At 37.1% G+C, this 16,621-nt stretch overlaps 1 protein-coding gene across 5 annotated transcripts; it reads right to left on the bottom strand.

Moving 5' to 3' along the window:
* Positions 1-293: 293 nt before the first annotated feature.
* TARP (TCR gamma alternate reading frame protein) lies at positions 294-15,429 on the bottom strand. 5 transcript variants are annotated; one of them, XM_074340536.1, is made up of 4 exons: positions 15,144-15,429; positions 6,526-6,855; positions 3,282-3,332; positions 294-894 (listed from the first exon to the last, which is right to left on the bottom strand). In XM_074340536.1, the coding sequence occupies exons 2-4, from the start codon at positions 6,800-6,802 to the stop codon at positions 752-754; spliced, it is 471 nt and encodes a 156-aa protein (XP_074196637.1). In that variant the 5' UTR covers positions 6,803-6,855; positions 15,144-15,429; the 3' UTR covers positions 294-751. The 5 variants fall into 5 exon arrangements, with proteins under 5 accessions (XP_074196637.1, XP_074196640.1, XP_074196636.1 ...); XM_074340539.1 differs by lacking the exon at positions 15,144-15,429 and adding an exon at positions 12,776-13,148; XM_074340535.1 differs by lacking the exon at positions 15,144-15,429 and adding an exon at positions 10,190-10,697.
* Positions 15,430-16,621: the final 1,192 nt, after the last annotated feature.

The following is a 16,621-nucleotide window of genomic DNA, read 5'->3' as shown; positions in this document are numbered from 1 at the left end:
CAGTGCGGATCGTGGGCGATGTTATACTGTCGCATTAGAATGTCCCAAACCCAACGAGACTGAATCTGGTGACCTTTGAAAAAGAAGTAACCTGGCACCTTCGTTTGGTTCTGAGTCCCCTTGGAGCCAGTGCCCCAAAGAAAGCATCATGACCACTATCTCAGGGACAGATACAGAAATTAAGAATTGTCCATTGCTACAAACAATGCCGAATTTCATAGTTCAGTTGTCAGGCTCTTTCTTACCTTGGGCTTTCAATTAGATTTATCAAATTAAAGTACACAGACAAAAGCAGTGTTTCAATTTTTTAAATTTATTGTGCCTATTGTAAAAAACAAAGTACTTAATTCAAGCAGCAACTATGGTGGCTTCAGGGTATGTAAATGAAAAGCTGCAAGGCAGGTATTTGGTTAAAGGGCACGAAGACCATGCCTGGAAGCTGCATGTGGTCTACACTCAAAGGCATGATAATGTGGGTGGCTGTAGCTGCTGACAGAGACTCTGGAGACAGTGGTGCTAAAGGCTACCCCCTTGGCCCTCCCCCTGAGTAATGGCGGGATTAGTTATTGTTACAGATTGGAATAATCTGTGTGAGTAGTTTGCAAAACTGTTATGCAATAATAGCATCACAGAAAAATGCACATGTGAACTGAAATACACCAAGCCCAGAAAGGATTCCCAGCTAGATCCTCAGCAAACTCTGTCAGGGACAATAAACGAAGAAGAATTGACCTCTTTGTGCTACCATCTGTTACTGACTCTTTCCCTCGCCGCAGACTGCTATTCTCTTAAACAGACAGAAGGCGACGATGGCAAAGTAGATGACGCTCTTGAGCAGGAGGAGGAGGTAGGTGTAGTAGGCAGAGGTGTTGATGAGCTGCAGCTGCAGTGTACCTACGGAAAGTCATTTGGTCAGTTCCACCTGCCCGCTGGAAAGGAGAGGGACTATTAATGGGAGGGGTTACAATTATTTATCTCTTGTGATCTAAATGAAGTGGCACTGCTGCCCCACCAAAACCCAAAAGTAAACATCTTCTCACCACTAGCACCACCAACAAACAAGACAACTCAGCGTCCAGCTGCCAGACCAAGTCAATAAACACCCTCTGCTCAATTCTGTGGAACACTCCAAAATATTAAAAAGTAAGGCTGCATTTTTAATGAGTAAGTCCAATGAGAAAAAAAATTTGTGATAAATAGCGTTTAGCATTTCTTCTCCCCACCATGTCTCTAAGTAGTAATAATAGCTATTATTCATTAACCATTAACCAAACGCCACTTATTCTGAAAGCTTTGTATGCATAGCTTTAGTCTTACATAATTTTTACAATAACCTGTGAGATTATTATTTTTTCCCATTTTACAAAGAAACTGAGGGCAAAGAAAGTAATTTGTTTGGGTCATGCATTTGCTAAGTACCTGAAACCAAAAACATGACTTACAGAACACATTCTTAGCTACTCGGACTCTGCATCTCCAAGTGCAATAAGGGATAAACACAAATATAAAGATGAATTGCTGATATCGAAGCATCTGGGACATTACATGTTGTGTAAACAGTATGACTTGTACGAAGAGTACAGTCCATGAAAATACCGTGGTGTTCACAGTGGGTGGGTGGGAGGTTTTAGTAGAGTGCATTACATCACTAAGTAGTCAACCCAAATTCTCTGAAACTTTCGGAGGCAATGGCTCTCTCACCAATCTTTCCTGAGTGACTCTCATTGGGCTATGGCTCTATGGGTAATTGCACTTAATATCCTTTGAAATTTTGCAAGACATGTATGATATCAAGAAATAATTGATGACAGTGATGGCAGTCCAGACTGGCTGCTCAATGAAACACAAGGCCAAGTCCTTTCCTGTGGGAATTTTCCTTTGACATACTTTATCTTCATTGAGTGAGAATCCAGAATTATTAGCATGTGACGTGGAAAGGGACCTCAAGAGGTGATGTGCTCAGAACTCCTTGCCTTTGGTCAGGTAAGGTGTTAGCTGAGGTCCAGAACCTCCTTGATATTGGAAATGGAGGAGAAATTAACAGGGACAGAGCCAGTGCTTCTAACGGCTTTCCTTCTACGTAGGGAGAAAGGGCCAGAAACTACTACCGTGTTTCCCCGAAAATAAGACCAAGCGGGACAATCAGCTCTAATGCGTCTTTTGGAGCAAAAATTAATGTAAGACCTGGTCTTATTTTACTATAATATACTGGGTCATTAATATAATATAATATAATATAATATAATATAATATAATATAATATAATATAATATAATATAATATAATATAATATAATATAATATAAAATATAATAATAATATAATACCGAGTCTTTTACTAATTTTTGCTCCAAAAGACGCATTAGAGCTGATTGTGCTGCTGGGTTATTTTTGGGAAATGCGGTACCTACTCTGTACCAGCTGAAAGAGACACTCTATGCTTGACAGTTCACAAACATGACCTTATCTCTTCAATAACTGAGTTAGGTGTAATTATTCCTGGTTGCAGACGAGGATAAGTGTTGCTCAAAAAATGTAAGTACCTATATTCATGCAAGTAATAATTAAGAGAATGGGGTTAAAGTCTGGTCTGCAGTACTCAGAAGCCCATGCACTCCCCCGACCCCAGCCACATGTCCATTGCATCTCAAGGCCTTTGGGTTCTCTTGCTCTATGACTTTATCTTAGGGGAAGAATCAATAACTGAGTAAGTGTAGGAACTCTTTTGTTAGATGGGCTGGGTTGAAACCCCAGATCTAGCTGTGTGGCATGGTGCAAGAGACTTAATTTTATCTCATCGCCCTCCTCTGAATAATGTGAAAAAATATTTTGTATCACTTTACAGGATTATTATAAGAAAATGCTTTCAAAACACAGCACAACACCTTCTATATGAGAAGCTCTCAGTAAGTGTCAGTTTATGTTGCTACCTTCCAGCAAAGACCAAAGACTTAAAAAAAAATCTAGAAGCAGCTTGATATCATGTATTTCCTAGTCATTAGAAACAAAAGCCAAACGAATACATGAAGTTCATTGTTGAAATAATTCCAAGATACCACTGTGTCCTCTACTTTGCAGTGCTCTCATACCAAAATCCAGCATTTACTGTTTCAAGATGATTACTAAGAAATGATGGATTAACTTAAAGTATCACTCAGTCTGTTCTAAAAATCCAGCCATTCTGATTTTTCTACCGTAAGCAAGAGAAGTTCAAAAGTAAGCTGATTAGGAGGGAAAAAATGCTACAGCATGACATAAAGGCAAACTTGAACAAAAACTTACCACTTTGATCTTTCAAACAAGCTTTTTCTGTAGCATTGTTACCATCGATCTCTACAAGAAAAGAGAGCAACTATTAATCAATTGTTTGTATCCATTATTCGACAATGTATATCTGTTTGACAGACAGGTAGGAAGATAGAAAGAAGGAAGGAAAGAAGGCAGGAAGGAAGGAAGGAAGTGGGGGGGGGAGAGAGAGAGAGAGAGAGAGAGAGAGAGGAGAATCTTACATGTTTGAAGGAGTCTGGTTTAGGCAGATTTCCCATCTAAAAAAGGAGAGAAGCCATACCTTTCCAAGTCATGTATAGCGCCAGTTTCCCCATAATTTTCTAGAGCTGTGGTGTTTGTGGACATCACAACAATATTAACCAAATCTAATGTCTACGGAGTGATTATTATTGTGCCAGGTATTATGTTAAATGTTTCACATGTGTTATCTCATTTAATCCTCCAGTGACACTGAAGTGAGGACTCCATGTTACAGACCAGGAAGTGAGGTTTAGAGCGTATTAGTAACTTGGGGGCAGAGCCAGCATTGCAGGGATCGTTGAGGGCTATTAATGAGAATGAGCATGTAGAAAGCACTCTGTAAAAATAATCCACAGAAATGGAAAATAATCTATAGAGAGTCAACACAATCCACCGTCGTGAGCACTAAAAGCATCTTCTCTTCCACATATCTTAACTATGCTTAGCAAATGAGCTTTTTATTACAGAAGCTCGGCATTCAGTGCAATTCTTTCAAAGAATAGAAAGATAGACCAAGTCACATTCATAGTTCTCTGACTATATGTATAAAGCCTGAGGTGAGAGTGGTATTTATCTACAACGTTAAAAAAAGCAAATATGCATAAAAGACACAGTGTCTTAAAAAGATCATCGATCCTCGGACGGAGGAAAACAGTCTGGTGCTTTCGGTTTATCCTTTTTCTTCTAGGTGTGTTCTTGTCCATATGGACATGCTCTCGCCTGCAATTTTATGCAGTCAACGAGATCTATTTGTGGTGTGTGTGCTCTAAAACATGTGGGTTTGAGGTACAGGCTTTGGGGTAAATCCCATGATTGAAAATTTTAGTATAATCCTGTTTAGATGTTAAAATATCCTCAAGGACTGACTTTAATATGTCTTTAAAGTCTCTCTTTTCCTGACAGTGACTTTATTTACTAAAAGATAAATTAAAATCTCTTACTACCATGCACTGATTGAGGTAGGAACAATAAAGTAACAATTTTCCATAATAAAATCTGTATGTGAACTCATATCCTAAGTTCTCTTTCTCAGGCGAGGTTGGTGGGAAACTTGGACCAGATTAGTTTTATCTCTCTTCAGAATCACTTCATGTATTTGTGCCTCCATGTCATGATTCCAGCTTTTATCAAAAACAAAAAACAACAAGCGAAAACCTTCCAATTCACAGCTTAGAAATCTGCTGTGGAATGACTTTAACAGAAATGCCTGCGTTAGCTTTGCAGCCATGAGAAGCCCATGGGAGACATTTGTTTCAGACAGTAAGTGCCAAGTAACGCACATTATAAAGCGATACTTCTCTCCTTTATGATCATCACCATGGAACTTACTCTACTCCTTACTCTACTCCTGATAACTAGAAAATCAAAACCTGATAGGACACTTCTACCCAGTGGTTATACTAAACTTTCAATTTGCATACTTGCTCTCCATCTGTTTTTAGCTGTAGAAATTATCAGTGTTATTTTGGAATCTACTTTATTTAGGAAAGGATATAAATGAACATATGAATAAATACATCCATGTTATATTTTTGAAAGGAAGCGTTTTCACCTACATCGTTTCATTTCCTCTTTCTTATCCCAGCCCCAGGAGAAAGCCAATGTAAATGTTCGAACCGAATTTGATCATTGGGGAAACTCAGGTCCCAGAAGGTAAAGACTCACTTCAGGAATTCAGAGCGGTGCCCAGGGAGGGTCCTAGCTCACCTTGCTATGTGCTTGTTCCCTTGCTAACAAGGGCTGGTTTACCACTGGGGACAGTACCAGCGGGTTCCGTCTTGCGGGGAGCTCTGGGGTCTCTGGTACCTCATGTTAATGCTCCAGACTTTAGGTTCTGAGTCTAGTGGGTTCCTGGACCCCTGCCAGGGCAGGGCCATTCAGTCCTCTGCCCACACTATCCAAATATGTACAGCATCTGAATCATGGGCACTCCTTTGGGACATCACGGGGGACGCTGAATGATTAGAAGAGTATGTTCTCTTTACTGAGTGCGTCCTCCTTGGGACAGCAGTGCGTCCTGGTTCATTCATCCACACCTCCCTTCCTGGCCTGGCACACGCTCGGCTGCAGAACATGTGTGTCGAGCAGCATTTCCACTGGCAAGAGATATTTTCATCAGGGGGAATGGAAATATGTTTCTACATGGTAACCTCACCCTACCTTTAACTATGACATTTTACCCTTTGGTAGTATATAAAACACAAATCTAAAAAACCTAACACCATAATAAAACTGCAGCCGTTAAATTATTCTAGTTTTTCATGGAGCTTTGGTCTTGCTCCCTCAGATGAACACCCTTTTGTCACCTAATAACTCCCTGTTAATGGGTTATACTGTCAGTATAGCAAAACTGAAGCGACAGTGACTTTTCTTGCTTAGTAGAACATTCCTGAAAGATGTATCATTATTCTTATTTCCTGATCAAGTAAAATCATCAAGAGTGGATGTTTTTAAAGCATTTACTCTGTGCTAAATAGCTAGGTGCTTTCAAATATGTTATTTCATTTAACCCATGCAACTTTAAAAACATCACTGTGACCTTAACATTTTGGATGATAAAAGTGAGGCTGAGAAAAGTGAAGTAAATTTTTCTGTTTCTTTTTCTTTTTCGTGTCCTATGGGGAAATAGGACGTTTATGCCACTGTTAAATGTAGAAACATTTAAGATATATGGGGTGCCAAAAAATGTATACAAGTGGACACTTTGCTCAAAGTTGCTCAAGCAGTAATTCGCCGTAATCAGAACTGTCTGGATGCCGATGGTAACCACTTTGAGTACCTCTTGTAATTGCAGAAGTTGAGCGTGACCTGTATTCATCTTTTCTTACCAGTATATATTGAGTATTTCAATTTTAATAGCTTTTTCCTCTCTTAGAATATGTATACTTTTTTGGGGGCATCCTCTGTATATATGTAAACTAATACTTGACAGAAAAGGAGGGGCATTCCCTTTGAAAAAGTATTCTGCGAGATTGTATTTATATTTATGTACACATACCTTTCTTCATTGAAGGAAAAAGAATCTCTTGATCAACTCCATTTACATTATTCTCGTGTCTGACTATACATTTGTGCTCTTTATTCATTGAGTTCGCAGTCAGGGTCAGCCAGCTGAATTTCATGTATGTGTCGTTAGTCTTCATGGTAGTTCCCTGCTGGGATTCCAGAATGGTATTGCTGTTCTTTTCCTTCCAATGTACCTTAATAACATCAGGGAAAAAATTCTCAAGAAGACAAAGATATGTTCCAGCCTCTTGGTGGTTTATTTCAGCCATTGAAGGAAGAAAAATAGTGGGCTTGGGGGAGAATTCTGGACCAAAGTTTCTATCTGTGGGAGGAAATGAGATAGCAATTAAGAAGGATCGTTAGAAAAACACAAACATTGTTTGGTTTGGAGCACCCTAAGGCACAATAAAAGAAAGAAAATTTGCCTTTGAATTAGTGTTTCTTGTGGCCTTTCATCCACAATAGGTTGTGAGGTACTTATTATTGTTCTTACTTTCGATGGAAAAAGACATGCAAGAGGTCCAGTAACTTGCCCAGGGTCACAGCTATTAAATGCCACAGCTTGGATTAAAATGTAGCCTGTGCTCCTCTCCACATGCTGAGATGGGATATGACTTTCAACTTCTCCATATCAAGGCTTCCAACTTCTGTAAATGTATATATATTTTTAAATCTCTTTTGTATCATCAAAGTGGAGCCTGTTTTCAAGGTGGAGTGTGGATGGCGGGGAGGAGACCCGGTAACTTAGATGATCTCTACAGATGAGAATCTTTGGTCATTTCAAAAGTATTTCCCTTTCCCATGCCCTGAATATTGTAACTCAAGCTCGCTTTGGTCAAGTCACACATTCTCATGTTCTGCAACTCTGTGGAAACTCACTCTTCATTTAACTGATTCTGGAATGCGCCATATTATCTTTTTCCTGTATAAATAAATGCCAGAAGGAAGTTTCTCATTTTTTCTAAGCAATACCCGGTGACTTGTTTCAATGGGAATCTACTTCCACATGCACTTAACAGCCTATCAAGTTGAGCTTTCAGCTTCAAATGTGGACCCCATGCCCACTTCTGAAGTAATGGAGTTCTCCAAATTGATCTCTAATTTTATATGACATCTGAATTTCACATCTGAACCACTCCAGATTTTTGAGTAGGGCATTATTTAAAGTTGCACCTCCAAATTATTTATGATGCCTTGAATTTCGAAGCAAAATAGCAATATTTCCAAAACTTCTATTAGAAATTGTATTATTTTCAGAAATGCTCATATTAATCTTATTAAGTAAATTTCCTGAACAGAATTTTGGTCACTTTAGAAAATGCTTACCCAAAGCACATTTTAGTTTGGAATTTCATGTGAAGTTTAAGCATGACTGATATACCCTAGTTTGAGTATACCATATTTTGACTCTCAGTGTCTCCCCTAAAATTTGTATTTACACTATCAGCCTGCTGAGCCGTTCTAGAGCTCCATCATTTTTGTTGTTTTCTTCTGCTGAATAAAATGTATATATAATTGGTGTAAGGTTAAAAGCTATGGTTCTAGAGTTTCCTGCAGACATAATGTGAAAATATGTAACAAAACATCGTATGTTTCCAAAGCTTTCACCTGAATGCTGAATTTTACTTCATGATACATTTATTATTAATCTAATGATTGAAATTATAAATGTTAGAACCCTTTCCAATTTTCAGTTGAAAGCATATTTCAAACCCACACATTGATATTTTATTCTCTAGGTTTTTCTTCTCATTTTTCTTTTATCAAATAAGTAGTTATAGCTATTTTATGTTTACATTTGAATTTCAAAGTTATGATATTTCTAACTATATTTAATTGACTATACATATTAACCATTTTCTGTATGAATTTAAAAATTTTTTCTGATAACTATGAGCATTAAGCGCAAATTTACTGGCTATAAATTGTAGGGCCAATAAATGTTGGTGTTAGAGATGATATCAGTTAATATAAAGGAATAAGATTTAAAGCACATGAAACAATAGGAAAGTTAAAAGCAAGCACATGTTAATCTCATTTTTCATGCCAAATAAGGGGAAAGTGATGATAAAGAGAAATGAGAAACAAATACCTCCAAATCTTCTTTTTTTTTGAGCATTTAGAAGTAGAGCTGAATTCTCTGGGGAATTTCTGCTCTGTCTGTATTATAGGCTGCAAACAACTCTTCATACTGGATACAATTCTCCCTTTACATTTGGATTTGGAAAACATCCATCCAGCGCTTAAGATATGTTACAGTGCACAAGTCCTTGATTCATACCATCTCAATCAATTCCCATGCAACCCCTCTGGAGGCATGCTTATCCCATTTTATTGGTTAAGAAACTGAGGCCAGGGAATAATCACCCAATTTCACATTAGCAGTAACTGGTGGAACTGGAGTTCCAGGTCATCCTGATTCCACAGCCCTGGCTCTTTCACCATCAGAAAAGAAAATGAGTCAATTCACAAAACTAACCTATGATAATCAACTTTGTTCTTGGGCCAAACACTTCCATGATAGTTACATGCATTGTACATGAGCATTTTCTACAAATCCAAACATACACAATAGCCAAACACTATTACATTATTTGCACAGTGTTAACTATACATGTCTTTATTAAAACGATTTGTTTTTGCAATCTCTCCTAAGATTTCTACATCTAATCCCTATCACATTCCTGTTTTACCTAAATATTCTTACCATTATTCCAATTTGATTATTCCTTGTCTTCCCTCTATTACCTTGAAAAAACTGCCTTCTTCTGGTACCTACCTGTGATGACAAGGTTTGTTCCATCACCGAAGATTTTTCTATCATAATTCCACAGTGATTTAACCCATATCAAAAACTGTAGACTAATGTAACTTCTCTGAGTTTTTGAAATGCTAGTGGAACCATTGTGGGCTGCAATTCAAGACATCAGGTTCTAGTCCTGGTTCATTTTGCTCATAACAAGTTGTGTGGCCTAGCAAATCAAGTAAATTAAAGTTTTTCGTGTTTTATCTGTCTGAAAACAATGATGTTACTATCAATTCAACATCACTACCAGTGCCAAAGAGAGACCAAAGTGAAACAAGATTTGAAAAGCAATTTGATTAAAACACAATGGAAATAAAAGATTATAATAATTATTAACAATTGGATTTTGATAACTCTGTGTTCCAATATGACATTGTAATCACTTGGCACCAAATCTGGACCTCATGAAGGAATTCATCATTTGGGGGTTGCAGTAAAATGGGTGGCAATGCATTCCACTTTGCTGTAATGCATCTGGAATTTTGAAAGCCATCACCACAGCAAATGTGCCTAATTAATAAGCAACCATTTGTCTTGTCTTATCTGCATTTCCAGTGTTAAGAAAATCAAAGGGAACTTTGGCTAAAGCCAAATAATATGCGGTCACTATATGGAACTGCTTATCTCTTGTTATCCAAAACAAATAGCTCTTTCCCCATCAACAACACAATCTATTGACTTTCCAAGCTTTCACCAGAAATTTCAGCCTCAAACGGACATCTTTCCAGCTCATGCCGAAAGTTCAGCTTGAAGCTCCTGGCATTGGGCCTTCAAGCCAGAATGACTAGAGAAATGGCAGGATGCCTGGCCTCAAATCCTCTTACTGTCACCATAGATCACTGAAACGTACCTGGCTCACCATATCTTCTGAGGGTCACCATCTGGGAAGGTCATTAAATGTTATAGTGCCCATGGCACTGATGCAGTGGTAGTGCAGACTGGGTTTCTTTAAGGGCCATTTCTTCCATTTTCTAAAATGGATGTCGAAGGCAACAGTCACTCTTTTACTTCAGTTTCCTCCTAAAGGACTCTCATGCATTGAAATCCTGTTTTCATTGAGATGTGATTGACTTAACTCTTCTACCTTTGAGCATAAAATTTTACCCTGTGCTTCTTGCTAGATAATTATAGGCCTTTTTTCTTCTGGTTTCTGTAGTGCTTTTGATCTCCTGTTTTTATTCCATGGTCTGACTGTAACTTATGTATTTGATGTTAGGCCTTCTCAAATAGATTTTGAAAATAGGTTGTTTATAGAAATGACAAATAGTTTGTACATTATACCTTGTTTCTTTTTCTTATTTCTTCTTCAGAAGTTGATAGTTTAATAAGGCCGAACTTGAAGATGACACGAGAGATGCGAACCCTAGCTCTGTGATGTGGATGCAAAACATGCAGAATTCCAATAGACTGAAAGTGCCAGAACACAGGTGAGGCTTTTGTTCCCAAATTACCCCTCACAAACAGAGGTTTCCTGATATTTCAGTCCTTGTGTAAGCTCTCATATTAAGAGAGCTCTTCCGATATGCTGCTTTGATCAAATAATACTCTTTGGACAAGATATCAACCTGAAACAGTTAATTTTTAAAATTTATTTTAAACAATACTAGTTTAAGAGTCAGAATGGTAAAGACAATGAAGAAATTTAACATGGATTTGGTAAATATTACTTGGAACTAATGTCTCTACAATTTAGGATTACATTATACATGTATAGAATAACAGGATAAATGAAAAACATGAAACAAAAAAGTGCTTTTTTAAATTTTGTCAGTGGGTAATAGTCTCTTCAGATTAAATTTCCAGTGATGTCATCATATGGGGATCTCAAAGCAGACACTGAAATGACTTCGAAAGTTGCTTTAAAGTAGTTGTTTTAGATGCATGTGAAGAGTCCGAATTAAATATTGAATGAAATGTGAGGAAAAAAAGAATCAATATTTCTCACCTGATATTGTATTGATATAATTTTTAACTTTGTAGCTACAATCCAATTAAGAAATTAAATATTATAAGTGGATGTTTGACTTTTATCTATATCAATATAAATGTATATATGCAAGTTGCAACACCTTTTCTTTTTTTTCACTTCTAGATATTTCTACTGGCAAATGAGAGATCACCTTATATTTAGGCTAATGATATCTGAGATAATATTCCAATCATTTTTAGAAGGAGATACCAGTTAGTCTTAGAAATTGAAAGTACTTTGCAAATACTGACCACTTGTTCTAAAGTGACCTGTAGACTGGATAGGAATTAATACATTTATCTGTATTACTGATTTCATAAAGAAATCCAATGGTAGTAATGTGAGTTTACATTTTGTATCACCGATCATGTCCTAGCCTTTGTGGCAGGTAATTTCCATGTTTAATTTCATTTAATCCTCACAACATCCACTTGAGATGGTTGTTACATAGGTAGAATAAATGGATGGAAATATATCAAAATGTTAAAAGCAATGTGCCAATATTAAATTTTATTTTATTTTATTTTTGTATTTCCAATTTTTTCTATAATGGGCATGCAGCATTTTTATAATGTTAATAAAGCAATGACCAGTGAATCAAAATTTATTTGCTAAAAGATGGTTATGCAAAAAGTGATAGTCCAAGAATCAGAGTCTCATTTTCCCTGCACCACACTCTCCTCAAAAACATTTTTCAGGACCCTCATGAATTATATCTGTGTCATCATTTTTTAAGTTGATGGCTACAACTTACATTGAGTATATAGTCAGTTGGAAGAAAGAGGACAACAAAGTTGCTTTTCAGTTTATGAATTCATTTGTCATATGCGCACAACCACGAAGACACCGAAATCTATCATTTGTTTCATGTTTTTCAGTGCTTTATCAAAGTTTGTGAAAACTCATTTGAATGGATCTGGTGGGCTAGAATACATCCTCGTGAGATGTATCTCATCCAGACAAAATTTCATCTCTAAGGATAATGAGAATGAAAATTTACTGGACTGAATTTAGAAAAAGATAACTCCAGCTTATGACATTCTTGAATATGGTCATGAACTTAAATATTTTGATATTTGATATTAATCATCTGCTGACCAAATGACAAATTTAGCAAGTTTTTGTTCAGTTTTTCCATTGGTTATTTCTGGAATCAAATAAATAAAATACATAAACTTCTTTACCAATCTTTCAACAGGAAATACCAAATGGCCTGAACATTTCCTCCCCTTCTGGCCTCACAGGTTCTCTAACGAGTTAACTCCTCGTTAGTGTTAGTGACCTCCTTGGGACATCAGGCAGACACCTGCCTCCAAGGACCCAGACGGTGTCCCCATTCTCTCCAGAATTCCCACCAGACTGGGACCGAATCCAAGAATTCTGAGCCAGCCCCAGCACCTAGGCTGCAGCACCTGTGTCACCTGCCTCTGCTCCCTACTTTAACTGAAGAATTTAAAGAAAACTTACCTGTAACGATGAGCTATGTACCAGGACCAACACGTTGATTCTCCTGGCATCTGTCCGCCCACCAACTGAAAAGCCTCTATAGAAATATCTCTTTGTGCCTGTTTTAAATTTAAGCCCATATTTTCTTAAATATTTACATAAATATATAAAAATTGACCCTGCCAGCATTAAACCAAGATGCAATTGAAGCGAAAACACATTATATATACAGGTAGTCCAGACTGAAGAACTTAGTCTTCTCTGCCTGGGCAGCTTGGTTAGTTTAATCTTCTCTGCTTGGGCAACTTGGGTTATGTCATTTCCATATCAACTCACATACGTTGGAGAGTATGATTTTATCTTGTCACCATTTTGTCTGAATTTTCTAAATCTCCTCTCTGTAAGGGTTTTCATGTATGAAATCTGATCTTTCCCTACAGTGTAATTGAGAGTTAATGTATTATTTTTAATTTTCAAAGAGGAACAATAATAGGAATAATATATCTGAGTATTTAATAAATGTATTTCAATATGTTTCCAGGTATTTTTTATTTATATGTATTGAGGGGTGGGTATCTGGACTGATTCTAAAATAACTTATTTCCAGAATATAATTCCCATTGATAGTAGACCAGATAAGCTGTTATAGAGTGTGAATTCTTAATAATGGTCTCTTTAGCTATTTATTGCTGAAAGACTGCTCCTTTGGACTTGAAAATACTCTTCCAGTTTCCAGGGCTTTGACTATAAATCCTGTCCTGCTCATCAGAGGGTCATATTCGGTTTGGAATTCCTACAGCTGTTACATGGTAAGTAGAACGCAAGCCTCAGTTATGCAATTAGTTAGCTATGCATTTTAGTACAACTGCTATAGTTCTTTTTCCAGCTACAACATTTCTAGCAAATATGATGGCACTACACAAAGAAAATTGAGTGGAACAATGTCAAAATGACTTGTCATTTTATAGAAATACCCTAAGAATCATATTTTCAGTATTTAATGAATGCATATTCGACACTACTATTTGATCTCTTTTTTGGGGGGAGAGAGAACTAATTTCTGTGCCATGATTAGAAGCAGAAGCATTGTTTTCATGCATGAATAGTAATACAAATTATGAGCTATTACTAATTAAGTAGTCAATTAAAGACTTAACTTAGAAGGTCAGGCTATAGAAGAGTAAATATTCATAATATAAAAACGTGACTTATTGTTTCTAATATCACATAATGGTCCACAGCAATTACTCATGTGATCTTTAGGTAAATAACCAAAAGAGTCCAAGCCTCCATTTCCTCATCTATGGAATGGGAATAAGGGCCTCTCCTACACAGGGCTGTTGCAGAATGAGATAAGGCATTGAAACTATTTAACATGGTGTCTGGCCCTTCATAAGTATCACCTAATATTAGTATTTCTTTAATGGGACGGTTTTGGGCCATCGTATCAAATTCTTCCACCAAACAAAATATATGGATTTTATAAGCAATAACTATTCATAAATTAAGAAAGAAAATGAGCTCATGAACCCAAGACCTCCTGCCTTTCTGGCAGCCACTGGCCAAAGAACATAGGGCCCAATCAAGCCAGAATCTAGAATACTTATTCACTAGATTAGAAACTTTTTGAGTGTTGGGACTATGTCTTGTTTACCCTTTGATCTCCAGCATTCAGCGCAGAGAGAATGAATGAACAAACAAAGATGCAAACCATGCAAACTCTTTTTATGGACTTTGGAGCTGAAATGGATTATTGAGCTGAAAATACCACTGAACTGTGCCATCTCCAGGCAATATGATAATATTTGTGATAGCATAAATTTTGACTGATCTCAGCCTACCCTCTAAGTAGCTAGAGTAATAAGAAGGCAGATTTATTGTGTTCTCTACTCATTTACTATAAGAATTAAGTTTTTGCGCTGGTGTTAGCGATGAGATGAAATCTGATAATACAGGTTTTGCAGATTATTAAGAGAAAGGAGCACTATGTTTTACCTCAAATATAGAGAAGAGATAATAAAAGTGCCTCTCAATTAAAAGAACATTTACAAGAAAAGTATCTTACCAATAACTTATACAATAGTTTACAGACATGGTCCTCAAAACATGGTAATTTCTACCTGAGTCTACCCTTTCTTTGTGTGTGTGTGTGTGTGTGTGTGTGTGTTCTAAAAGTAGAATTTCAATCTGTTTACAAGCGGGGAAGTAAATAAACCACTTACAAAGAAGTGTTGTTTCCATATACATTGACCAGAAGCTGCAAAAGTGCTGATCATGTGCTGAGGCCACGAATGTGGCAGGCAGAGAGGGGTCATCCTAAATTGTTTTATCTAAAGAGCGTCTACAGGATTTTCATCCACTAGAGTAAAATTAGGAAATGGTTACTCACCAGGGGGAGTTATTATGAGTTTTGTTCCTTCTGCAAAGATCTTGATCCAGCCGGAACTATCACACTGGTTTCAGCTCCTACAAAAATCTCACCTTCTCCTAAGCTTCCTGACAAGACCAAGGGAAAAAACTGTGTTGGCCATTTGATCTTCTGGGTTCCTCTGGAAGTTCTTGAATATAGGTTTCCTGGCATCTGATAGTTCTTAAGTTTTCTCAGATAAGTTGGCCCAATTGTCTATTTTTCACCAAGGCAGTAATCATTAAAAAGGACTAATGCAAAATGGAAAGAATAAGAGCAGGATATGTTCAGAACCAACTGGTCAACCAGCTTCTTTTCTAAATCACCAGGAACAATATTCAGAGAATTAAGCTTTTTTTATCTCCAGGTGTTCAATCCGTGAAACTGCTCAGAGATAACATCAAAGGAGAGGTTCTTCTTTTGTCAGAAACACCAGGGCTTCTCTCTTAGCAATTTGGGAATATATTTCTCTTCAGTAACTGAAAATGCAAATCTGCCAACACAAAATTACTTGAGAAATGTGAACTAAGGCCTTCATTTTTAATAAACCTACTTTTATCATTTGGCAACGTGATCCTTTACCAGGCAATGCCAAATGAGAAAATAATTTCTGTGATGACATTATTCTTCCTGGAATAAAAGAAGACATTTGTAGAATTCTCTCTCCTATGAAATATTAGATTTCTTATTTAATCTAAAATTTAAAAACAAAATCCAGTTCTCTGTTATGCTGAAAGAAGAAGCCTCTTGGAAGCTGTTCGATAATCTTATGCCACTCATTATGGATCAGGAGACAAAGAAATTGTGGGAAGCAACTCGGTGCTACTGAGCACAGGTGAGTTGTCCATCTGCCAGGACCCAGGGAGGACAAGCCCTGACGATTCCCATCTCCTTTTCAGATTCACCCTGTCCTGGCCTAAGCCCAGTGAGCAAACACTACCTCTGCCCCTGAGAATGAAGGGATGAGGTGGTCATGGTGGGGACCTGTCCACTCACAGCAGATCACAGCCCCCAACGCAGTGGGAGAGGTTGAAAAGGCTGGCTGAAAATTATGTTTGAAATGTTTTGTTTTTTTTTAACTGCAAATTGCAGCTTATTACTTGGAGCTGTCAAATACCTTTTTGCACCTTGTAGGTGTGAATGATGGCTAATCAATCCCTTTCTGAAGCTTGTGCTCTGCTTTTCCTTATTCCAAGACCATGAGCAAAATTATTAGGTTCTTTAGGAGTTGTCCATATTTCAAGGTCCATGAAGAATTTAAGTAATAAAAAGCAAAAGAGTAATTAAAGAGTTATAAAATATTTTATTAATTTAGAAGAGAATACTAAACTATAAGAAGAAAACAGTACAAGATTTTACTTATGTTGCTTTTTACCACGTAAACCTTTTTATTTTCATGTAGTAAAATTGATCAGTATTTTCTTTTATGTTGTCACGCAGCAGCCTACCTGTCTGTCCCC

Source organism: Rhinolophus sinicus, linkage group LG09, assembly GCF_036562045.2.
Source record: "Rhinolophus sinicus isolate RSC01 linkage group LG09, ASM3656204v1, whole genome shotgun sequence".
Lineage (NCBI taxonomy): Eukaryota > Metazoa > Chordata > Mammalia > Chiroptera > Rhinolophidae > Rhinolophus > Rhinolophus sinicus.
The sequence above is the reverse complement of the archived record's forward strand: the minus strand, read 5'-3'. Positions and strand labels throughout refer to the sequence as shown.